General features: G+C 47.6%; 1 protein-coding gene across 1 annotated transcript in view; it reads right to left on the bottom strand.

Moving 5' to 3' along the window:
• The window catches only part of LOC146817964 (ADP-dependent glucokinase-like), a 173462-nt gene that overhangs the window by 74194 nt on the left and 73123 nt on the right, over nt 1–26145 (bottom strand). Inside the window, exon 4 of the mRNA XM_085611442.1 lies at nt 22026–22122. Within this exon, the coding sequence (XP_085467568.1) occupies nt 22026–22122 (97 nt within the window). The remainder of the gene's footprint in view (nt 1–22025; nt 22123–26145) is intronic.

Genomic DNA, 26145 nt, shown 5'->3' with positions numbered 1-26145 from the left:
TCAGAAACTTTAGTTTAAGGCCAAAAGGCCTTTAGATCTCGTCTGTATTGTTCGGTATCGACCAGTTTACTTTGTGTTTTAGTACCTTCTTCACGCTTTTCGGATCCGCTTCGGTCCGAACATCGATCACCGCTCGACGATGGAATCGAGGACTCCTTTCAAGAGATGTCCTTAATGCCATGCGAAATACCCACACGTCGATGTCCATCCGGTGTGCAACAAATGTCTCTCGCCGGATCATGATGAGTCGAACTGTATGGTCTGCGCCCGGTTCCGCTCGAAGAAGACTCTGCGGAATCGACGGGCAGCGAGATTGGAGACACAGCAATCGGGGCAATCGGCGCCTGCCCCGGTCAACATCTTCAGCATCGAGGATGAGGAAGCCGAGAGCGTAGAAGACATAGACTCCAGCCACGCTTCCGAACATGAATCCCGATCGGAAGACGATGATGAGGTGATCTTCGAGGACGAAGACGTCGTCGACGAGGTAGGAGACTACAATGAGGCCAACGAGATAGGTGGCTCCTCCCCTGGACTACAGTGCGCATGGGCATACTCTCCATCCTTAGATTGTTTTTCGCCACTGTGGCAGTGATGGAGTAGATACAGTAAGTGATGACCATGCTATACAGTAATTCTGAGTGCTGCAGCCGCTACAGGCGCCAGGGAGGAGGGTGGGCGATATGAATGTCAGCAGCCCTACATGCCAAGAACAGATGCATACTGGTAAGTAGCATATTCAGTTCGAGGCATGTGGGCTGCTGAATTCATATCTGTGCATAGATTATATAGCAGTCCCTCCATTAGCGGCGGCTGCCCGTGCCAGCTGCAGCAGTCTGAAAAAGAGTTTTGAGAACAGCCTGTCCTACAGCTGCCTGCTGTTTTGAGTGTACATCTACACAGTAGTGTTTGGTAAATGTATGTATAGTGGACCATGTGGCTGCTCTACATATTTCTTGTAAAGGAATGTTTCCTAGGAAAGCCATGGACGCCCCTAACTTTATTGTTGAGTGGGCTCGTGGGGGAATCGTTAATGTGCGTTTAGCTTTTTGATAGCAAATTTGAATACATTTAACGATCCATCTGGCTATCCCTGCTTTGGAAATGGCGTTGCTCTTGTGTTGTGGAGAAATGGCAACGAAAAGTTGTTTTGTTTTCCTAAAATCCTTCGTTCTGTCTATATAGTACATGAGGGCCCTCTTTACATCTAGTGTATGGAGCATTCTCTCTGCGACATTTTGCGGATTTGGAAAGAAAACAGGCAGTTCAATAGTCTGATTCATGTGGAACTGCGATATCACTTTAGGCATGAATTTGGGGTTGGTACGTAGTACAACTCTGTTTGCGTGAACCTGTATGAATGGCTCTTGAATGGTTAGTGCCTGGAGTTCACTAACTCTTCTTAACGAAGTGATTGCCACTAAAAAAGCTACTTTCCAGGTGAGGAATTGAATCTCACATGAATGGAGAGGTTCAAAAGGTGGACCCATTAATCTGGTGAGGACCACATTGAGGTTCCACACTGGTGCCGGTGGGTGTCTTGGTGGAATCACTCGTTTGAGTCTCTCTAAGAAGGCTTTGATGGCAGGCACTCTGCATAAAGAGAGGTGCTGCCTGTTTTGAAGATAGGCTGCTATCGCGGTTAAATGTATACGTATGGAGCTGAATGCCAGATTGCATCGGTATAAGTGTAAGAGGTAACAGATGATGTTTTGAATGGATGCATCCAGCGGGTTAATGTCATTGTTGTTGCAGTAAATGACAAACCTTTTCCATTTAGCCGCATAGCAAGCTCTGGTTGTGGGTCTTCTGGCCTCTTTGATGATATCCACACATTCAGGTGGCAGGTTTAGGTAGCCAAACTCTAAGACTTCAGGAGCCAGATTGCCAGGTTCAGCTGTTGCGGATCTGGGTGCTGAATTTCGCCATGGTTCTGCGTTAAAAGTGCGGGTGTGATCCGCAGCCTTTGACGCGGCACCACTGAAAGTTCTAGAAAGGTGGTGTACCATGGTTGGCGTGCTCATGTTGGAGCAACCAGGATGAGTGTCAGTGAGTGTTGTCGCAGTTTGCGTGCCACTAGCGGTATTAATGGCGCTGGGTGAAAAGCGTACGCAAATCTGCCTGACCAGTTCATCCATATCGCATTGCCCTGCGACTGTGGGTGCGGGAACCTGGCGGCAAAGCTTTGGCATTTTGCGTTTGTGGCAAATAGGTCTATCTCTGGATGACCCCACTGTTGGAAGTACGGTTTGAGTACTGATGGATGTAGCTCCCACTCGTGCATTTGGTGGCTGTGTCTGCTGAGCAGATCCGCCATCTGGTTGTCTTTGCCTGGGAGGTGTTCCGCCATGAGGAACATGTTCCTCTGAATGGCCCACTTCCACATGCTCTGAGCCAGATGAGACAACTGTGGAGAGTGTGTTCCTCCCCGCTTCTGTATGTAGTACATGGCAGTCATGTTGTCCGTCCGGATTAACACGACTTTGTTGCATAAGTGTACTTTGAATGCCTTCATGGCCAGGAAGATCGCCATCAGTTCCAGAAGGTTGATGTGCATCTTCTTTTGCTGTGTTGTCCATAGTCCCTGCACTGTGTAATTGAGTACATGAGCTCCCCATCCCTGGAGAGAGGCGTCCGCCGTCAGTATTATTTGCGGAACAGGCTCTTGGAACGGTCGGCCCTTGCAAAGGTTTTGTGGATTACACCAATGCAGAGAGTTGTATGCCCGACCGCTCACCAACACTAGGTCTGTTAATTGTCCTTGAGCCTAATTCCATTGACGTGCCAAGCACTCCTGAAGCGGGCGCATATGTAGTCTCGCGTGCGGGACTATGAAAATGCAGGAGGCCATCATGCCTATCAACTGCATGAACACTCGCGCTGGAAGGGAGTGTTGAGGTTTGAACTTTGTGATCAGCAGTTGCATGCAGTTGATCCTCACTAAATTTGGCGGAGCTGTGGCTGTCAGAGTGTTTATGGTCGCGCCCAGGTACTGGCGTATGTGTGCGGGTTGAAGATGTGATTTTGGGTAATTTAGTGAGAATCCTAAACTGTGAAGAAGGTGAATGGTGAGGGACATGTGGCTGGCACATTGCTGGGCTGACTTTGCCTGAAAAAGCCAGTCGTCCAGGTAAGGGAAGACGTGAATGTGCTGTCTCCGTAGATGTGCAGCCACTGTCGCTAGGCACTTGGTAAAGACCCTGGGTGCCGTTGTTACTCCGAAGGGGAGAACTTTGAACTGATAATGGTGATCCTGAATAGTGAACATGAGATATTTTCTGTGCGATGGGTGTATGGGTATGTGGAAATACGCATCTTTCAAATCTAGTGTGGCTAGGAAGTCTCCTTGACTGAGTAACGGTAGAACCTGTTGTAGGGTGAGCATATGGAAATGCTCTGACAGAATGTAGTGGTTGAGGGGCCTCAGGTCTAGTATAGGTCTGAGAGATCCGTCCTTTTTTGGGATTAAGAAGTACAGAGATTACACCCCTGTCCCTTGTTGGTTTACGGGCACGACCTCTATTGCACCTTTTTGCAGCATACTTAGTACTTCCTGCTGCAATAATGCCAAGTGCTCTACGGACATAGGACGGTGCTTTGGCTGTATGTTGGGTGGAGTGGACGTTAATTCTAGACAGTAACCGTACTGGATAATTTCCCTGACCCACCTGTCTGTGGTGATGGACTTCCAGACTGACAGGAACTGTTGGAGTCTCCCCCCCCCCGACAGGAGTTATGTGGTCGGGGGGCAGGGAGAAGGCGTCACTGTTTGTTTTTGGGGGAGGACCTGGTGTTGCCGTACCCACGTCCTCTGCCTTTGGTGCTGGATCCACGATATCCACCTCTATTGTTTTTGTCATAGGTACTTTGCGTACCCCCTTTATTGTACTGCTGCTGGGACCCCTGACCTCTAGCTGCTCCTCTATTCCCGGGGCGACGAAAGGAGCCACTCCGAAACTGCTGCGACTGCAGAGTCCCCATTGATTTTGCAGTTTCAGTGTCTTTTTTAATTTTTTCGAGGGTAGTGTCAACCTCGGGGGCCAAATAAAAAGTCTGGGTTGACCGGTTGATTTAAGATATTGTTCTGAATTTCAGGTTTGAAGCCTGAGATTCTTAACCATGGGTGCCTCCTCAACATTACGCTTGTGTTGATCGCCCTTGCTGCAGTGTCGGCAGTGTCGGCTGCATCCAGTGCGCATTTGATGGAAGCATTTGTAAGGAGTTGTCCCTCTCTGATAAGGAGCTCTGCTGCCTCTTTGTATTCATCTGGCAAGTGTTGTAGCAGTGATTCTAGTGTGTCATAGTGTGACCTATCATAACAGGCCAGGAGTGCCTGGGTGTTGGCAATGCGCCAGATGTTTGCCGCTTGCGCTGCTATCCTTTTGCCTGATGTCTCCAGCACTTTGGACTCCTTGTCGGGGGGAGGAGCATCACCCGTTGTTTGTGAATGTGCTCGTTTGCGAGCATTAGCAACAACCATGGAGTCTAATGGTAACTGACCCTTAATGTACATAGGGTCTCCGGGTGCAGGCTTGTATTTTTTTTCGATTCTGGGGTTCAACACCCGTGCCCTGGTTGTTTCTTTAAAAATGACTTTAGCAGGTTTTAGAACTCCCTTCAACATTGGCAGAGTTTTGACGTTTTTCTCAGAGGAGGCGAATGTGTCCACCAAGAAATCTTCCTCTACAGTGTCCACTCCATGATTGGCAGCAGCCCGTTCTATGAGGGCATTAAAGGCAGCAGTTTCCTCTGTGGGAGATGTCTTTATATTATAAAGCTGCGTGTCAGGAGTATCTGGCGCGTTACCCTGGTCGGTGGGGTCATCCCATGCCTGATCTGGGTCTTGCATGTGATCATCAGGATCGATATCCACCGGGTAGGTGGTATCATCCCCTATATAGTCCTCTCCGGCGTCTGCCTCTGAATGCGTAGGAGAAAAAGACGGTGGGTCCTGAAGGAAGGGTTGAAAGGTTTCATGAAGCACTGGTGCGGAACCTGCCGGCAGGTTTTGTTTCAAAGGAATCTTGTATGAGTCCAAACCCTTCTCTGGTGTGATTTTCCGCTTGCGGAGCATCAGCCTACCAGTGTCGGCGTCGATAAAGTGTGCCTGTGAAGGCTCGATATCGATTTGTCCAGTGGATAGTGTCTGCGTTTGGTGGACACGTGTCCGAATTTTGAACATTTTCGGTGCCTTGGGCGGCGGCAATCCAAATGTGATGTTCGCCGGCGCCGAGTGTGCTTTTGCGGCCTTGTGCGTTTCGGGACCCGACGTAGGCTGGAGGGTTGCCCGGTCCCTGATGCGTTGCAACGACGCCGAGACCTATTGCAAGGTGAACGCAGATGGCGCTTTGGAACCGATAGGCACCTTGGAGGCAGGCGTCGAAGCGGTATCCGACTTATTCCCAGTCTTTGGGTCGTCGATCCGAAGGTGGGTATCGACGCTCCTCGGAGCCGATGATTTGGCAGGCGCCGCACCCTTTGATGTCGACGCAGACGGATCGACCACCTTGACCTTGGTGGGTTGGGCCGTAATCTTCGGTGCCATAGGCCGAGGCGTCTTATGGGGACCGAGGGCCGTCTTCTTTGGCTCGGCGCCGGAACCCGTCGTGGTGAGCTCGGCACCGAAATCTCTTTTAGTGTGTTCGTTGCCGATGACCTGTGCTGGCATCAAAGGAGTGGAGGGCTTCGAGGCCTTCGATCCGATCGTAACCATTTCACTTTCGGTTTCGATGTAACCGGTGCGACGGACGGTTTCGGTTTCACTGAAGGGAATCCAGTCGTCTTCGATATTAATGGCTCCTGTGGAATGTTCGAGGCCGGGCCTTGAGGCGGGGCCGAAGAACTGTGTGACTGATCTTGGGTAAGGCCCGCAGGCGATCCCTCGACCTGAGCCTTATGACGACTTTGTCTCTCGGCCTCCGTATCGACGGGTTGGCCTAGCTCTTCGCTGGAGCTATCTTCCTCGGCCCCAAGGGCCTCATTGTAGTCTCCTACCTCGTCGACGACGTCTTCGTCCTCGAAGATCACCTCATCATCGTCTTCCGATCGGGATTCATGTTCGGAAGCGTGGCTGGAGTCTATGTCTTCTACGCTCTCGGCTTCCTCATCCTCGATGCTGAAGATGTTGACCGGGGCAGGCGCCGATTGCTGTGTCTCCAATCTCGCTGCCCGTCGATTCCGCAGAGTCTTCTTCGAGCGGAACCGGGCGCAGACCATACAGTTCGACTCATCATGATCCGGCGAGAGACATTTGTTGCACACCGGATGGACATCGACGTGTGGGTATTTCGCATGGCATTAAGGACATCTCTTGAAAGGAGTCCTCGATTCCATCGTCGAGCGGTGATCGATGTTCGGACCGAAGCGGATCCGAAAAGCGTGAAGAAGGTACTAAAACACAAAGTAAACTGGTCGATACCGAACAATACAGACGAGATCTAAAGGCCTTTTGGCCTTAAACTAAAGTTTCTGAACTTGAGCTATGATAAGCACATCCGAACCCAATGGCGGAAAAAAACAATCTAAGGATGGAGAGGATGCCCATGCGCACTGTAGTCCAGGGGAGGAGCCACCTATCTCGTGATACTTCGAAGACTCTTCCAGGACAACAATGTGCAATCATCCGGACCCAACACTAGGCGGCGATCTATGCACAGATATGAATTCAGCAGCCCACATACCTCGAACACTATGTACGCCCAATGCCTTGATAAGAGTTGTGAGTAGAGTTAAGGTTCTTTCCACATCCTACTATGCACACCCATCATCTGAAAGAGGGTCTGATAGGAGAGGTCTTTTGCTCTCTTACACCCTATTGCACACATCTGTCATCAGAGAGCGCAATCTGAAAGAAGAGGCCAGTTCATGCACACACTCTACTAAGCACAACTATCACCCGAGAGAGAGGTCTGACAGGAGAGGTCTGTCGCTTCCCATACACCCTATTATGCATGCCAGTCATCTCAGAGAGAGATTTTGAAGGAGATGCGAGTCCATCCACACACACTATACTACGCACACCTGTCATCTGAGAGAGAGGTCTGAAAGGAGAGGCCAGTCCCTCCCTACTCACTACTCCACACACCTATCGTCAGAGAGGGGTCTCAACGGAGAGGCCAGTCGCTCCCCATACACCCTACTACGCACACCTGTCATCTGAGAGAGAGGTCTGAAAGGCGAGGCAGTCCTTCCCCACACCCTATTGTGCACATGCATCATCTAAAAGGTCTGAAACGAGAGCCCAGTCCCTCCCACAGGCTACTACGCACACCCATCATTACAGAGAGAGGTACCGGCAGAGAGGCTAGTCCCTCTACACACCCTACTACACACACCTGTCATCTGAGAGCAGGGTCTGAAAGGAGAGTCCAATCCCTACCCACACTCTACTATGCACACCTAACATTACAGAGAGGTCCCAGCAGAGATACCAGCCCCTTCCCACACACTACCAGTTCTTCTACTCACTACTATGCACATCGTCATTTGATGGAGGTCGAAAAGGAGAGGGCAGTCCTCCACACCCCCTACTATGTACACCCATCATGTGAAAGAGGTGTCGAAGAAAGGGCCAGTCGCTCCCCATACACCCTACTATGCACATCCGTCATCTCAGTGAGGTCTCGCCGGAGGGGCCTGTCCCTCCACACGCCTTACAACGCACATCTGTCATCAGAAAGAAGTATAAAAGGAGAGGGCAGTCGCTTCCCATACCCTAGTATGCATAATCGTTTTCTGAGGGAGAGGTCTGAAAGGAGAGGGAAGTCCCTTCCCACACCAGAATATGCATCCCCATTACTTGAGAGACTAGAAGTCAGTCTATCCATACACATATCCATACACCCTAATATGCACACCCTTCATCTGAGTCAGAGGCATGTAAGGAGTGGTCAGTTCATCCACACACTGTACTACGCACTTCGGTGATCCGAGAGCGAGATCTGAACGGAGACAGCCAGTCTCTCCCCACAAGCTACTATATACTGCTGCCAAACTGTGGGAAGCTGGGACTGGAGTGGCTGTTTTTCCGAAAGTCTCAGGAAAAGGAAGTAAAAGTTTTAAGTACTGTAGTGAAGGAGTATTCATTATATGATTTTGTTTTCAAATTACAATTTTGAGAGATCGTTAAAAAAGGTATGGGGTGGCAGAAAAAATGTTTATAGAGAAAGGTGTTGAATACAGGCTTATGTGTTTGAATACTCTACAATCCACACTAACGGATGCAAATCCATTTTCCATGAGAAATACACTAAATGATTGAGCTCGCGAGACTCAAGAAAGGGAAGCAGAAATACACGAATGAAGGCAGATGTTTGGGTGTTCCCACACTTGCGGGAGGCACAAAGCATAGTAAAATCAAAGAAGAAGTGGGATAGAGAAAATCTGTCCCCAAGAGAGAGGTTTTAGTTGAGACTGTTGTGTGTGTGCAAACTATAGAGAGGAGGCGTCTCAGGGTTAACTAAGGTGAAGAAAATAAATGGTACGCCACAAGGTGTTTTACAATCTTGCAAAAGTCTTGCGAGTTTGTATGGGGGGGGGGGGGGTAAAAAAAAAAAAAGACAAAAAGAAAAAAGGGAAAAGGCTCAACCAATATTTACCAATCTTATTACGTGGCTGGAGAACTGCTGTGATGTGACTGGCTGCAGAACCAGAGATAGCTCAGTTTGTCCTTGGTGCTTTGGAGGAGAAGGAAGTCTCTTTGAGTTGTGCTCAGCAGAAGTTTATTTATCTGGAGCTTAAATAGACTGGTGTGGTCACTTGCATGTAATAAAGAACCCAATTTCAGGTATTTAGCAAAATATTTTAAAAAAATGTGTTATGAAGTGTTACGAAGAGTACTAATGTTGGTACAGTTATTCTACAGTATGTCTAGAGTTTAAAATGTTTGGGGAAGGTGTAGATGTGTCAATATAGGTTTAGAGAGGTGTATATTACAAAGTAAAGAGATGAGAAAGGTTTGCAGATTGTGTTAAAAATGAAATGTACAAACTATGTGCACTTGTGAGTAAAGGAAGCAATGTTTGTCAGATTATAAAACAAAGAATGTAATAGCTGTACTGTTATGAACGTCATAGTACATATACTTTAGCCCTATGAAATGTTTGAGTGGTGACATTGCTATTTCTAGAGGGAAAAGCTGTGATGAGTGTCAGCAAAGGTGTCTCAAGAGGAATGTGTGACTTTATAAACTTAAGAAATAAGGTTTGATGGCATGTTATAGTTTGTGAAAAGGTGCTTTGGGTGAGGATGTGGAATTTTTCAGGAGGAAGAAATGGTGCATTAGATATAAATATGTGATTGTGGGTGAAAAACGTAGAAAGATCTACAAAATATACTTATTTATAACTTATCAATTACGGACCTGTATCTAACCTTTATTAGTTTGGTTACTTTATCTTTTTTTTTTAGAAGGAAAAATAAAACTTGTTTCTGAGGAAAGAATTTTCTGCTTGCATAAGTAGCAAAGAAGAGCCTGGTTAAGAGAAGCAATACTATTGTGTTGTTCAGCAATAACTCGGTCTTTAAGCACAGTGTATTCATGTCAGAAGTATGTAGACTAATCTGAACAGTTTAGTACTTCAGCAGCATGAGCTAACTCTATGAGCTAGGCTTTGAGAACTGTATATATAGATATGCTGTTTTGCTGAGATTTTATTACCACCTAGCCTGCCATTACATTGCATAAATCTAAAGACTCTTTGGCAGGCTAAGGTGGCTAAAAGACTGAAAAAGAAGTGCTACCTACATCAAAATCCAGTAGGCAAATAAAGCGACACGGTTGGGGGTTCAGAAGGTGCTTTTGAGCATCAGAAATATTTTAATGTATTTTGAAGTTGTCTTTTTTTCCCATGTTCTAGTAATTAATATTGTTTGTTAATGTAGTTGTAGTTTTGTATAGTAGCAAAATTGTTTGGTTGTAATAAATAAGTTTAAAGTTACTTTGGAATAGTTTCCCCACTACTTATTATAAATTTCAAGTTTATTATAGTATTGCTTAAGTCCGTAAAACTGACCGTACTATGTTGAGGGACTGCTATTACATATATATGTATGAGAATGGTACTAGACTCATCTTTAACTCTACAGAGACCGGGTAATAGAGGAGCTAATTATTTTGCAATGCAGGTAAGGTTAGTTGTCATGCAACAGTGAGGTGTTGCATGCTGTGGATTAGTTCATTGTAAAGCAAGAGGGGGATCTTCGCACAGAGGTAAGTGTATGTTTATACTCTAATACACACTGCTATAAGCTGCTGCTACACACTATTATGTATGGGTGTTACCAGTGAGAGGTGTTTGAAACACAGGTAAGTATAACTCCACAATGAAATATGGACATGAGTTATCCAAGACACAGAGAGAACAGTTTCTACCCACAAACTACTTTGCACATGTTATTCTGGATAAATGTCTCATCTGAGTGGGAAGTGTGTTTTCATATCATAGTCTCTATAGATGATATGCAAGATAGACTTTTGAGCATAAGGAATATGCTACTTACCAGTATGCATCTGTTCTTGGCATGTAGAGCTGCAGATCTATACACCTTTGCATAGATCGCCATCTGGTGTTGGGCCCGGATGTTTGAAGTTTGTTTTTCTTCTTGGACAGTCTTTGGAAGTCACAAGTTCGGCGACTCCTCCTTCGGTCCGTACTGCGCATGGGCTTCGGCTCCATCCTCAGATTGTTTTTCGCCAGCAGGGAAAAGATGGAGCGTAGTGGTAATAGTAAGAAACCCATGTGTGTTGTATCTAAATAAGATAGACTGGAACGGATACAGGTAGCCGGGGAGGCGGGTGGGCATGTATAGGTCTGCAGCTCTACATGCCAAGAACAGATGCATACTGGTAAGTAGCATATTCCGTTCGAGGCATATGAGCTGCAGATTATACACCTTTGCATAGATTATATAGCAGTACCCAGCCCTAGCGGCGACCACCGGTATCCATTGCAGTGGTTTGAAATAGTGTCTTTAGTACAGCCTGGCCCACACTAGCTTGTTGTTTGGAGTGCACGTCTACACAGTAATGTTTTGTGAAGGTGTGCGGTGTTGACCATGTGGCTGCTTTGCAGATGTCATCTAAGGGTATGTTCCCTAGAAAAGCCATAGAAGCCCCTCTTTTCTTGTAGAGTGGGCTTTAGGTGGAACAGATGTCCTTTTTGCTTTGTGATAGCAAATTTGTATGCACTTTACAATCCACCTAGCTATCCCTGATTTAGAGAGGAGGTTGCCTTTATGCGGTGGAGAGAAGGAGACAAACAACTGTTTAGTCTTTCTGAAAGGTTGCGTTCTTTGTATGTAGTAGAGTAAAGCCCTTTTAACATCAAGTGTATGTAGAGCCCTTTCCGCAACAGATTGAGGTTGCGCGAAAAAAACCGGTAATTCCACCGATTGATTAAGATGGAAGGGGGAAATGACCTTGGGCAGAAATTTTGGATTTGTGCGAAGTATCACCTTGCTGTGATGTATCTGTAAAAAGGGTTCTTGTATAGTGAACGCTTGTATCTCACTAACCCTTCTAAGGGAAGTGATAGCTACGAGGAAAGCTGTGTTCCAAGTGAGGAACTGTAGCTCACATTTATGCATTGGTTCGAAAGGCGGACCCATTAGCCTTGTAAGAACTACGTTTAGATTCCATACCGGGGAAGGTGGTGCCCTGGGTGGAATTACTCGTTTAAGGCCTTCCATAAAGGCTTTAATAGCAGGCATCCTGAACAGTGATAAATGCTGTCTGTTTTGTAGGTAAGCAGCAATTGCTGATAGGTGTAGACGTATGGATGAATATGCCAGGTTACACCTTTGAAGATGGAGCAGATAGCATATGATGTGCTGTATGGATGCATCTAAAGGGTTGATTGTATTGTTACGGCAGTAAACAACAAATCTTTTCCACTTTGCGGCATAGCATGCTCGAGTGGTAGGACGTCTGGCTTCCTTGATAAAGTTCATGCAATCAGGGGGAAGATTAAGGTATCCAAATTCTAAGATTTCAGGAGCCAGATCGCAAGGTTGAGCTGAGCTGGGTCCGGGTGCCTGATTTCTCCATGGTTCTGGGTTAGGAGGCATGGGGACAGGTGCAGTTTTTGATGTGGTACCACCGATAGCTGTAGTATTGTGGTGTACCACGGCTGCCTGGCCCATGTTGGAGCTACCAGAATGAGTGTGAGGGAGTGCTGTTGTAGCTTCCTTACCACTAACGGAATTAGCGGGAGAGGTGGAAAGGCGCATGCAAATTTGCCTGACCAGTTCATCCATATCGCATTGCCTTTGGACAATGGGTGTGGGTATCTGGCGGCAAAGCTTGGGCATTTTTTGTTTTCGTGGGTGGCGAAGAGGTCTATCTGAGGATGCCCCCACTTGTGGAAGAATGGATGAAGAACTCGTGGATGCAGTTCCCATTCGTGCATTTGCTGCGTTTGTCTGCTGAGCAGATCTGCCATGGTGTTTTGTATGCCTGGGACGTGTTGTGCCAGGAGAAAGATTTTTTGTGGAATTGCCCATCTCCATATGCTCTGTGCTAAGCGGGAGAGCTGGGGAGAGTGTGTCCCCCCCTGTTTTTGAATATAATACATTGCAGTCATATTGTCTGTGCGAATTAGGACTGCTTTGGCTGAAATTTGTTTCTGAAATGATTTCAGGGCTAGAAAGATCGCCAATAACTCCAGATGGTTGATGTGGAGTAACCTCTGTTGTGGAGTCCATAGACCTTGCACTGTGAGGTGTAATAGATGCGCTCCCCAGCCGGAGAGCGATGCGTCCGTTGTTGGAATCACCTGAGGAACCGGGTCCAGGAACGGTCGCCCTTTGGAAAGGTTTGTGGTGTTCCACCACTGCAGAGATCGAGGAGTGCGGCCGTCCACCAACACCAGATCCGTCAGCTGACCCTGGGCCTGGTTCCACTGGTGTGCTAGGCACTCTTGGAGTGGACGCATGTGAAGTCTTGCATGAGGCACTATGAAAATGCAAGACGCCATCATCCCTATTAGTTTCATGAACACTCTTGCTGGGAGAGAGTGCTGAAGAAGGAACTTTTGGCGCAGGGCTTGCATGCTTGCGATCCTGGCTGAGTTGGGATAGGCTATAGCGTTTGAGGTGTCTATAGTGGCACCGAGGTATTGCTTTGTGTGAGACGGTATCAAGTGGGACTTTTGGTGATTCACCGTAAAGCCTAGCTGGTGGAGTAGTTGTATGGTAGTGTTTGTATTTTGTACACACTGGTGGTAGGACGCGGCTTTTACGAGCCAGTCGTCCAGGTAGGGGGAAGACGTGAAGGTTTTGTCTTCGGAGGTGTGCTGCCACTACTGCCAGGCATTTGGTAAACACCCGTGGTGCGGTTGTGACCCCGAAGGGGAGAACCTTGAACTGAAAATGTTGGCCGTCCACCACAAATCGGAGGTACTTTCTGTGAGCAGGGTGTATTGGGATATGAAAGTATGCGTCTTTCAGGTCCAGTGTAGTGAGAAAGTCGCCCTGACGGAGGAGTGGGAGAACTTGCTGAAGAGTTACCATATGAAAATGGTCTGAATGGATGTATGCATTTAGAGGCCGGAGGTCTAGAATGGGCCGTAGGGTCTCGTCTTTCTTCGGTATGAGAAAGTACAGAGAGTAGACCCCTAGATTTTGCTGATCGACGGGTACCTGCTCTATCGTGTGTTTTTGCAGGAGGGAGAGTACCTCTTGTTTCAGAAGTGTGGTATGTTCTTGTGACATCGCACAGTGTCTGGGTGGAATATTTGGGGGGGTAGAAGTTAGTTCGAGACAGTACCCTGACCGAATAATTTGGGTTACCCATTTGTATGATGTTATGGCCTCCCAGGCTTGAAGGAAGTCTTGTAGTCTGCCCCCGACCGGAGTGGAATGGTCTGGGGGGAGCGGGGGAAAGTCATTGTGTGGGCGGTGTGGCAGAACGGGCGGTGTTGGTTTTGCCCCTGCCTTTATTATTGTTTCCTCTATATCCTCCTCTTTGGTAGCCCTTTGAGAAGGTATTTTGAGGAGGGGACTTGTAGGAAGTGGAGGCGCTATCGGAAGAGTAACCTCTGCCAGAGCCTCGAAAGGAGGAACGACGAAAGGAACGTCTAGGGGTTTGTGATTGCAGGGCTCCCATAGACTTCGCCGTGTCTGTATCCTTCTTCATTTTTTCCAGGGCTTCGTCTACTTTTGGGCCAAATAAGTGTTGTTGGTCAAAAGGGTGGTTTAAGATAGATGCTTGGACCTCTGGTTTAAAGCCTGAAATTCTGAGCCAGGCGTGACGGCGAAGCAGGACACTGGTGTTTATAGCCCTGGACGCCGTGTCTGCTGCGTCAAGTGCACATTTAATAGAGGTGTTGGTAATAATCTTTCCCTCTTGTATTAGCTCATGAGCTTTAGTCTTATATTTCTCCGGGAGATGCTGCATGAGAGCCTCCAGCTCATCATAGTGTGCTCTATCGTACCTTGCTAGCAGCGCCTGCGTGTTGGCGATGCGCCACATATTGGCAGCCTGCGAGGCAGTGCGTTTGCCTGACGCATCTAAAAGCTTGGACTCCTTATCAGGTGGTGGAGCCTCACCAGATGACTGAGAGTTGGAGCGCTTCCTAGCTGTGGAAACCACTAGTGAGTCTAGGGGCGCAGGTCCTTTAATATAGACAGGATCCGTGGGGGCTGCCTTGTACTTCTTTTCTATTCTGGGGTTCAAGACCCTAGCTCTAACGGGGTCTTTGAAAACCTCTGTGGCATGCTTGGTCACCCCTTTAAGCATGGGTAATATAGCGGTGGATTTGTCTGCTATGTCAAATGTGTCAAGTAGGAAGTCTTCCTCAACTGGATCACTGTGTAATTCCACCTCATGGTAATGTGCCGCCCGTTGTAAGAGGTGGTGGAACCCCAGGCAGTCCTCTGGTGGAGACGGCCTGGATGGATAGAGATCATCCTGAGGCACATCTGGGATATCTGGATTGTGATAATCCTCCCATGGGTCAGGTGTTCCCGGAGGAGTGGGGTCCTGCGGGGCATCTGTGGGATCATAGAATGGATCTCCGTGGTCATCAGGGTCCGGAGACGATGTTGGGGACCGATGAGGCAAGGGTGGAGAAGGTGGGGGCGGAGATGGAGGGGGTGGAGGTGGAGGAGGAAGAGGAGGAGTTGGAGGCGGTGGGGAGGGTACTCTGAAGGGGGATGTGGCAGAGTCCTTCCGTTTTGGTGGTGGAGGAGGAGTTGGCTTGTCCAAAAGTCTTTTCTTGGAAGACAAAGTTAAAATGTCCAGTCCTGGGATCCTTAGTTAAAGTCTTTTGAAGAGGATCCGGTGTGAAAAGCTCCTCCGGCACCGATTCCTCCCTCGGTGCCGAAGTTTTCGGAACCGAAGGCTTCGTCGGTTTATCCGCGCCGTGCTTTCTCGGGGTGTCTGATCTTTTGGTCGGCGCCGAGGCAGGCTTCGACACGGAAGCGTCGGTGCCGAGGGATTTGTGTTTGGTCGGCACCAAGAGGCCAGGTTTCGACACCGATGGCTTCGGAACGGAACTTGTTTTCTTCGGCGCCGAAGAATGTTTGTCGGCGCCACTAGGAGGCTGGCTCGAGCCCGAGCCGCCAGGAGACTTGTGATGATTTTTCACCGGGCCCGAAGGTGGGGTGATGGAAGCAGTATGGTTGGCTTTCCAAAGGCCCGGAGGCGAAGGGGTAACCGGAGTCTCTTTCGGAATGGGCGCGGGAGGGGGAGGGGGTAGAGTACTCACGACCCTCTGCGCCGGTGTGATCTCCTCCACGTCGGAGTCGTCGGCCTCAGAAGCGCTGACGACATCTTCCTCCCGCTCGGTGTGCAGCTGTCCCGACGCTCCGGTGTCTTCTCCGAAGAGGTCAAGTGGAGCCGGGGTCGAGGAGTGCGCCATGGTGTGTCAAGCTCGTCGATCCCGAATAGTCTTTTTCGATTGAAAAGACTTGCAGGCGGGGCAGTCTCGGGCCTCGTGTTCGGGAGAGAGGCAGAGGTTGCACACCTGATGGAGGTCGGTGTGGGGAAATTTAGACCCACATTTTGGGCACTTCTTGAAGGGAGTCCTTTCCATCGGCCGAGACCGGAGTCGAAGTAGGCCCGAAGGCCGCTGCTGATGTTTGGAATCGAGGAAGTGCCGAAGAGAGAGATGAAGTAGTCGATTCCGTGTAAAGAATCTCGATGGACGAGGATTTTTCGTCGAAGGTCGAACTGGAAAGGTTCGAAGCCGGAGCACGCAGTATTACATCCGAGCCCGATGGCGGAAAAAAACAATCTGAGGATGGAGCCGAAGCCCATGCGCAGTACGGACCGAAGTAGGAGTCACCGAACTTGTGACTTCCAAAGACTGTCCAAGAAGAAAAACAAACTGCAAACATCCGGGCCCAACACCAGATGGCGATCTATGCAAAGGTGTATAATCTGCAGCTCATATGCCTCGAACACGTAATTTCAACTCGATACTTTACTTGTACTTCTGTACTTCTGTCATACTGGTGAGATATGGGACCATAAACGTAAAGCACTTTTCACACTTTAATTTGCACAAGCATTATCCAAGAGACACAAAGGAGAGAAGCCAGTTTCTCCACACACAATACTATGCAGAGTTATCGTGCAAGAAAGTTGTGCCAAGAAACAGGGCAATTTCATCCCACAATCTACTAAGCATATCTGGCAGCATGGGGAGATGTATGGATACATTTCTCTCAACCTCTACTAGACACCTCTTGCCCTGGTAAATTGTGTTAGCAGAGAGAGGAGTCCCTTCCCAGACAACACTACATATCACTGTTGTTCTAAGGAGAGGTGGAGGCTCAAAAAATAAATAAATAAATTAAAAAAAACTTGCAGGCAACCACACTTTTTAAAACAAAATATTTGTTGTTAGACCTGGTACCATTGGCCTGAGTCTCCCTTCCATTTTAACTGATTGCCTCCTCTGTTTTTGATCTGTTTTCTGGTTTAGATGCTTTGGGCACTGTGCCACTGCTATTCAGTGCCACAGTGCAAGTGCTCCCTATGTTAAATTGATGTATTGATTAGTGACTCCATGATTGGGTTATTTGATTTACTTGTCAGACCCTAGTCTAGAGCACTGTGTGTGCCCAGGGCTTGTAAATCAAATGCTGCTGGTGGGTTGCAGCATTGGCTGTGCCACCAACAGCAGCAGCCTGTAAAGTGTGTCTCAGGCCTGCCATTGCAGAGCCTGTGTGCAGTCTAGTACTGCCATGCTGACTGGGTAAGTGCACCCACTTACCAGTCCCTAAACCTTCCCTTTTCTTCATATCAGACACCCATAAGTTAGGCCCAAGAGCAGGGTGCATTGTAAGTATAAGGTAGGACATGCCCTGGTGTGTGTGGCATGACCTAATAGTGAATTACAGCCATTTTAGTTTTTCACTATTGCAAGGCTACTCGTCCCCATAGGCCAGAATAGGCATGTTGATTATAACACCTAACTGACCCAGGGAACATGGTAGAAATTCGAGGTTAGTATGCCTGAACTCAGAATGATAAAATACACCTTTTAGTGAAGTTGGTTTTAACATTCTGTGTTTGAAAATACCACTTTTAGAGAGTAGGTATTTTCTTAACTAACCATCCAGCCTGCCTCTGCTAGCTTGTGGATTGTGTGTCTGGTTTTGTGAGTGACAGGGGCTGGGAGATTCCAGGAGACAGGGTGAGTCAGCACAGGGCTGAATAGACCTATCTGCATGTAGAGTGGTGGGAGGAGTCGCACCTGGGTCTGAATAGGGCTGTGTCTGCCTTCCACAATGCGGTCTCCACCTCGTGTGGTGCGTCTGATGTCCCTGGCCCACCCTGCCAAAGGAAGAAGGAGTCCTGTAAATAAAGTGCTCCAGGACTGCACAGAACTTGTTTGGACTAGGCACAGGCCCCTTTGCCTTCAGAGGACAAATGATTTAGTAGTATAAATATGGGGACCCAGACCCCAAGACTTTAGATCACTTCTGGAACAACAAGACAGACCTCTGCCAAGGAGAAGAACCAAGGAAACTGTAGGAGTTGGACTGCCACCCTGCCAGTGTGCTGTTTTGCTGGGTTATCCTACAGGTGTGTTTTCAGTGCCAAGGAGAGGAGAATGAACTTTCAAAGAACTTTCATCATCTTGCAGAATATTACTCCAAGGGCTTGAACCTGCTGAAGTCTCAGGGACAAAAGATTTCACCACCAGGTCCCCTCTGAAATTCCTTGTTGGGAATTCTGTCTGCAGAAGCCTGCGTGTCGCTGGGAGTTGGAAGCACGACTCAACGAAGAAGAAGCGTGTCGCAGTCGCAGCTGTTGCCGCCGCATCACCAGAGAAGCGAGCCTTCGTCAAAGCTGTTACCCGACGCATCACCGGAGAACCGTGTCGCCGTAGCAGAGGTCGCCGTCGCATCACCGGAGAAGCGTGTCGCAGGGCCTGTCGCGTCTCCAAAGTTACAGAGTTCGCTGCACGGCCGCCGGGCGTGCACGCATCGTCTTCACGTCGTCGCATCAAGGGCACCATCTTATCACATCGATTGTCGCATCGAGGCACCATCTTGTCGCATCGTAACCGGAACGCAGTACAAGAATCAACGCATCTCCTTCTCTCTGGTAAGGACCAAGACGCATCCCCTACTCTGCGCAAGCATTGAGGCGCGACGCATCGTCTCCCCCGAAGCAAGGAACCAACGCATCTCCATCCCTGCGAACCTTTTGTTTGTTTTGCGTTACGCATCCAGGTACTTTGGTGAGAACTGTGTCGCCTTTGTCATCGACTTGAACTAAGTGACTTCTACCATCTTTTGAGTACAGTATTTTGGATTTTTGTCGTTTGTGGTCTTGTGTTAAGTCTATATAAAGAATACTTATTTTTATAAAATCTGTGTGGTGTCCATCTGTAGTGTTTTCACTGTATTACTGTATGTGTTCACAAATGCTTAACACACTGCCTCTGAGATAAGCCGGTCTGCTCATGCCAAGCTACCGAGGGGGTGAGCAGGGGTTATCCAGCAGTGTAATCCCCTTTCCCTGACTTAGAAGCAAGGGTCCCTATTTGGTCAAAGGGTACCTACCTCTGCCAACTAGAGACCCTCAGTTCTAACAGTTGTGCCCCCATCCTTCTCATCTTCCTTCTTCTCTACATGGAGTACCTGACTTTCAGCAGGTCCTTACAGACTGCCCCCCACCCCCCACCCAGTGCTTCACCTATATGGAGTTTGGCATTGAGCTATTCCGTGCAATTACTGGCGTTGGCCCAGATGATGAGCACTTGAGCCCTGGTGTGAACTGACATGCTTATTGGTCTTCTCTTTTTTGTTGGAGTTCGAGGAGCATCTGGGATTTGAAGGCGTCCTTTTTGGGCTTACTTGGGTCATTTGAATTGCTAGTCAAATCGTTTAAGTGTCCCCCGTTGCTTCTTTTCCCTCAATGTCATCGCCTCTATCCCTTGCTTTGTGTTACCTGCCAAGAGGAGAACCTGGAGGTTTGCATGTTCTGGGAATCAGATGACTTCAGAGTTCCTCGTCTTCCTCCTTCTCTGTGAGCTTGAGGCTGGAAGTCGGACAATCATGTCTATTTTGTGTTGGATGCTTTGAGCCTATGTTGCCCTTGTCCATGCTGGGCTTGGAACCTTTTGGTGTTTTGTCCATGGTAACCCAAGATTGTTTTTGATTCTTACACCCCCTTTTTTCATTGCAGTTGGTCTCTTGTTGCCCATCCTTTTAGTGCCTTCTTGACTCACAGCATCACCTCTTTCCATTTATTGAGTTGGGCATCTTTTGGCATCAGTGTGGGGGTTGGGCTGTGAGTTGCCTTTTGGGTTCTAGGCTTCTGTGCTTATATATCCCTCCACCACCTACTGCTCCTCCACTGTGCTGCAGTTGGGGTATTGTTGCTGTATTTGGTATCATTCCCAGTCAGTTGTCCTTGCTTGGTTTTGCTCCAGGGTTTACCTGTCCGCTGGTCTGGAGTATAACTCTTCACTTGGGGTTCTGTGGTCCTGGCAGCATGGCCTGTTGGCTTGAAGTCTGGGAGTGCTTCTCCTGGTTAGTGCACCTTCTACTGTGGTGTCCACCCCATTTTAATATGGTTCTGGTTGTTGACTCCTGCTGTGCTCTATGTTGTGGAGTTGTTCCAGGTGTACTTAGCTTTTGCATGTTTTCATATGTCTTCCTGCTCCCTCTAGGGTACACCACAAATGATGCACCTGCTAATGGGTAGGGCGATTCAGTCCCAAACCTCGAGGCATCTAGCAGTTGTTAGCCCCAGTGGGCTCATTTTCTGAGTATTCAGCAAGGACCTTACTGTGAGAACTTTGGGATAGCTAAGAGTACCCTTGTTGGTGAAATGGATGTCTGCTGCCAACTTGGCTTGTCTCCTATCTTTTATAAGGTCCTGATCTTTGAATGGGGGTGTCATTTTGCCTGTGGTCTTTTCGTTTCTTTTTTCCGGGTGTGCCTGATCCAGTATGCTTAGACTTTGTATAGGATTGTGTACTGATTGGCTGAATTGTGGTTCTCTATTGTCTTTGCTAATTGTTTTCCCCTTTGGCTCGCCTTTGTTATATGGAATAGACTGGTTGGGTCCCCATTTTCCTTATATTTTGCATTGGGATTAGTACATGTTTGTGATCCTCATATTGTGCTCCACAAGATGCGTGAGGTTGCGATTGGTTTGAGGGCCTTAATGTCATGTCTTGGGCTGACTTATCTTGTTTAGAGTTTCTGTCCTTGACACTCCCGTGGGGTTGATGAAAGACGTTTCTCTCCTCTTGCTTCTCATTTTTGGTTGTGCTATACTGCGTCTCCTTTGCTGAAAGGCACAGTTGGCCTCCACCCATAGTCAAGATGCTGCTACCTTGGGATTCCTTCTGCACTTTTTGCCCCCATGTCACTGGCTGGACGGGATAGTTTTCTTGGTCAGTGTCTGTATCTGGCTTCTGTGGCTTTCTGGTGGCCACATAAGGTTGGCTCGTGACGACATTTGCTCGATTGAGGACTTCCTCTTTTGAGTGTATTGGTTATGCCTTCTGTCTTTTGGGCATCATTTGCTTGTCAGTTTTCTTTGGCTCTGGTGTGGTCCATCAAAATTTGTGTTCTGACTTTGCCCTTTCTGTTTGGATGCCATTGTGGTAGAATTAAGGTAGTCACACCTTCTTTGGTAGTTTTGGAAGATCCTCGTGATGTACAGTCTGAGACAAGGAAGTGATGTGGAGTTAATGTTTCAATTACTTACCTGTGACCACATTACTTTTTCATGTTCCAATCCTCACAATACTGTGTGCCCAGCTTCAACCAGTTTATTGGGCTGCGTTGCTAGTCATCTCAGGCATCAGGGTGAATGCAGTCATTTCTAGATACTACTGAAGTGGACGAGTTTTAAATATTTTAAATGGGCCGTGGAGTGCCTGTCTGCAGTGACTGGATATTCAAGAAACTAATCAAAGCAAAAAAATCAGAGTAATTAGAATGCCAGCAAATAATGGGAGCATGCTACATAATGAAATAGGTTTCCTCTAAATACTCCTTAAAGAAAGTTGGAAAAAAAAAGTCAAGGAAATAACTGTGAGAAACTGTTAAAAAATTACACACACACACACACACACACACACACACACACACACACACACACACACACACACACACACACACACACACACACACACACACACACACACACACACACACACACACACACACACACACACACACACACACACACACACACACACACACACACACACACACACACACACACACACACACACACACACACACACACACACACACACACACACACACACACACACACACACACACACACACACACACACACACACACACACACACACACACACACACACACACACACACACACACACACACACACACACACACACACACCCTCCCCCGCCCCCCAAAAATAGGACATTGTTATCTGCTTCCGGGAAAAAAACATTAAATCAAGCTCACACAAGTATGGGAACATGTGTTTAAGGATGCTTCCTTAAAGTCATGTGTCCCCGTTTGACAAATCATCGATGCATATTATTTACAGAAATGAAGATCTTGTAACAAACCTGTTGGCCCGACGTGAAATATATTCTCCCCATCTGGATCCGGTTGCATATTCCAGAATCAAATGGATATCAGCATCCTCTACCAAATCCCCAGCAACTAGAAACAGAAGAAATACATATTATGGAAGGCAACACTTCCATGCTATTCTTTCATCCATAAATCCTTTTGCACCTTAATGAGATCCATGAAACAGCTTGGAATTTCAATGGGAATAACATTTCACAGGGAGTTTATGAACTGTTTGGCGAGTTCTTCGCTCTAAAAAATATTTTACCCATCTCTGCATTCAGGTGTTTCTCAATTGGACATGGAAAAGTTTCCTTGTCAGTTCTTGTCACTACAATCCTACAAATGCATAGGAAGCACTGAAAAAAATTAAAAGTTTGGACAAACATTTACACTGCTTTGTAATACTTGCCTGCAAGTAATGTGGGAAATTGAGCATCCAGCACTCTAGCTAGGAAAGTGTTGGAGAAGAGCAACAACGGACCTAGGTATTTAAGAGGCGCGTATGCTCTCATTTTTAGGGAGCAGCCTACCAGACTGTCATATGTGAAAGACATCTTGGGGACTTTCAGAAAGATAACCAGGGGATGCATTCTTCCCATTGGCTTTCTGGTTTTGTAACTCACATTTTCTTGCTTTCTTGCTTCTCATTTGCTGACTTAAGCTCTAAAAGGTTCACTTCCTCCTCCCATGCTAAAACATTATTTACCAGTCTTCTTCCAAGAGCTCCCTTCCTGTAAACAGGCCTGTTTATCTTGCTCTTCTTCCGTCACATTTGCTGTGCATTCAAAGACAGAGGTCAAATGTCAAGCTATATCTTCCATAGAGCCCGTGCTTTCGGTGGACTTCAAAGTGAGTGCGTTTATAGGAAAGAGGAACGCAGATCATTCTTCGCATGGAGCACACTGGTGCCCCTCCTATGCCCCATTTACGAGGCTGTACCATAACCCTTAAATAGCACATCATGTAACATGTGAATGGCAGATTTGTGTTTTTTTAGATACAGAGAGATAAGGGACTTTTTTTTGCCACTCTAGGGGACTTCTATCCTCCCGGACTGTTCACTGCTTAATATTTGTCGAGCTACCCTACACAGATACATTTTTCTAAAGAATTCATTTGAATAAACGTTTTTTGCACTGTACAGTACATTCTCTTTAAGGGTTTGCATTTGCATGCTTTAGTCAACATTAATTGAAACTGTTGCGTTTAATGGCAATTTGCTTTAAGTGGGAAAGAAGTCATTTGTAAATCTAAGCAAGTTCATGTTTAATCCTACCTTTTGAACTGGGCTAATGCATATGTTAAAGAAATCTATGTGCAACCTGCATCACAGAAAAATTCAAAACATGCTGACTCAGTATTTCATGCTTATGGGGTGGATTAAGTTGATATACTATTGAACTCGGAATGCAGTAACACATTTTATTTGCAGTGCCTCGAATATGAAGACCCCAGCAAGCTCTATGAACAAAGTATTATTTTTAATATTACAACAAAAGGCCGATTAGGAGCGCAGCAGTCATGGTGCTTCCCCTTAACCAGGAGGATAGCAAATATGGGAGCAACTGACCAACAAATACCCAAGTAAAAACCCTGTAAATACCAATTATGTTTTGGTGGGTAAGAGGTAACTTTTAGGTGCTAGAAGCGGATTGCAGTGCTCCATAATGGAAGGCAAACAGGCAGAATGAGGATGGCAAAAGGAAGACAAGGGGTCCTTGGTGGTTGGAGATTAGATTAAGTGATAGAAATAGTTGTTAAATGCTTACAAACAGTTTTCGACAAAGTAAGCATGTACCTATTAGCCTTCTTCCCAAACTTTATTTCAGAAATCTTTGAGCAGAGAGAGGAACAGGTTACAGCAACGGCAGATGGAGTCGGGTATCAAGCAGAAGCAACACGCATCTCATGACGAAGTTCAGAGAACACTTTGATCACAATTCCTCACTGCTGCTGCACATGGTGCTATGCACCAAAGAAAAACATCTCCCTAAGAGAAGAAATTTGTCTTACCACGCACATGCAATCAGGTGAAGAACCCAACTCCTCCAGATGTTCAACTTTAGTGAAAACAGACAGAAAGAGAAAAGTCTAGAGCTGCAGATATTAACTTAAGCGCATTCATCCTAGAGGAAATTGTCTCCCTTCTAAACACACAAACACTAAATTGCCTTCCTATAACAAGCATTGGCAAAGCCAACAGGTCTTGCCTTTGTGAGATCTAATGGATTTGCCAATGTTTCTTAGCCATGTTGCAACATGGATGAAAGTAAAGAAAAAAACGCTGTATGCCACAGCCAGCGTTGACTGCATTATAGCGCTTTTAAAAAAAAAAATTAGTTTCACCCATGCTGCACTAAAGCCAGTGCTGCTGCACAATAGGCAAAAAAATTGACATAGCTAATGCTGTCCTGTCCGAGGTGATGTTCCGCCAGTGGTGGAGATGATGGCGTATTCTGCCACCGCCTGAGTGATCTTGGGGGAATCAGACTAGGAAGGATTTGCTGTGGAGTCGGGGTTTGTGGCTTGGCTCGACTTATGGCCTCATGACCCACGAGGTCGGGGTGAACCGCGTTCACGGCTACACAGAGGCTGCTGAACTTGCAGGGCTCTCCGGCTGGAATAGGGTTGGCGCAGTTGGTAGCCCCTTCTGTAGCCACGAAAGGAGCAAAAAGCAGATACAGGCCGGGACGTTGTGGTGAGGCCCAAGGAATTGGCCGTAGCCCACGATTCCTTCAAATGCTCAAGGGCGGCATCTGCTTTGTCTCCAACGACACAGGAGCTATCAAAAGGCATGTCCATAACGTTAGCTTGAACATCCTCCGAAAAAACAGATGTCCAGAGCCAGGCGTGGCGATGTACGGTCACTGTCGTGGAAATCGCTCTGCCCAGCGAGTCTATTGTGTCCAAGTCATATCGGATGGCGAAGTTTGCTGCATCTCTCCCGTCTAAAATGGTTTAGGAGAATAGGATCCTGTCCTCCTCAGAGACACTGGGCAGCACCTTGGCAACTGTGTCCCTTATCGAATAGGAATAATGTTCACCGACTGCAATGCCAGAAGAAAACATTTTCTTTCGAAAGCTTTTTAGTCTCTTGGATTACCTGTCCGGAGGTGCAGAAGGGAACTGGCCACAGGAAGTGGGAGCTTGAACCACCAATCTGTGTGGGGTAGGGTGGGCGGTGAGTAAAACTGGGTCACCCGGAGTAGGGAGATGGCGGCGGGCAATTGTTCTTTTCACAGGATTCCCTGAGCTGGGCTTGTACCAGGTGCCCACAAGGACGTCTGTTAAGGCGCCATTGAAAGGCAGCAAGGGTTCCAAGCTGGAGAAACCAGGCTACAGGACTTCTGTTAAGAAGTTAGTCTTGACTGCCAGAGTAGGAAGCTGCAGGTCCCAAGACCTCCTAAGCCCTACGCACCACCATAGCAAATGACGCACCCTCCTCCGTAGCCAGGTTAGGTGGAGACAGCATGCCAAAATCTGGGGAGGTGTCCAGAAAACTGGCATCATCCAGTCCTCATACCAGTCCATGACTTGGGGTTGCAGGATTTCCAAAGGATCCTGCTCCTCATACCAATCCTTACCATCCATTCCTAACCCTTCAGAATAGGGCAGGTTGGTCGGCATGGAGCCGTACGGCTCAGTCGGCGCTGGTCTTAGCATCGGAGGACGCCCGAATAGCCCCATTGTTGCCAGGAATGATGATTGGGAGGTGCCGCCGGTGACAACGAGGACCTCGGCGGTGGACGGGGCACCCGTTAAGGTCATTGTGGAGGTGCGACCGGTGCCCATCTGGACCCAGGAACAAGTCCAGTTGGAGGCTGTGGAGCCGGAGACGAAAGAACCCACAGGTACTCATCCATCATCTCAGCCTGTGGGACTTGAAGGCGTGCCAGGATGGTCAGGCCGAGCAAATATGGTGCCATGGAGTAAAAAACTCATAAGCTGGAGGCTGGACATGGGAAGGGAGGGAAACACGGAGCTGACCCAAGCACCCGCTCCGTGGAGCGGGCCCTTGAACGCAGAGTGTCCTCCAACCTCGTGGTCATGGCATTGTGTTTTTTGTGGTGCCTCTTACCAGACGTCTACGACTTTGTCGAAGAGGACTTT

The sequence above is a fragment of the Triturus cristatus genome, chromosome 6, assembly GCF_964204655.1.
Source record: "Triturus cristatus chromosome 6, aTriCri1.1, whole genome shotgun sequence".
In the NCBI taxonomy this organism is placed as follows: domain Eukaryota; kingdom Metazoa; phylum Chordata; class Amphibia; order Caudata; family Salamandridae; genus Triturus; species Triturus cristatus.
The sequence above is the reverse complement of the archived record's forward strand: the minus strand, read 5'-3'. Positions and strand labels throughout refer to the sequence as shown.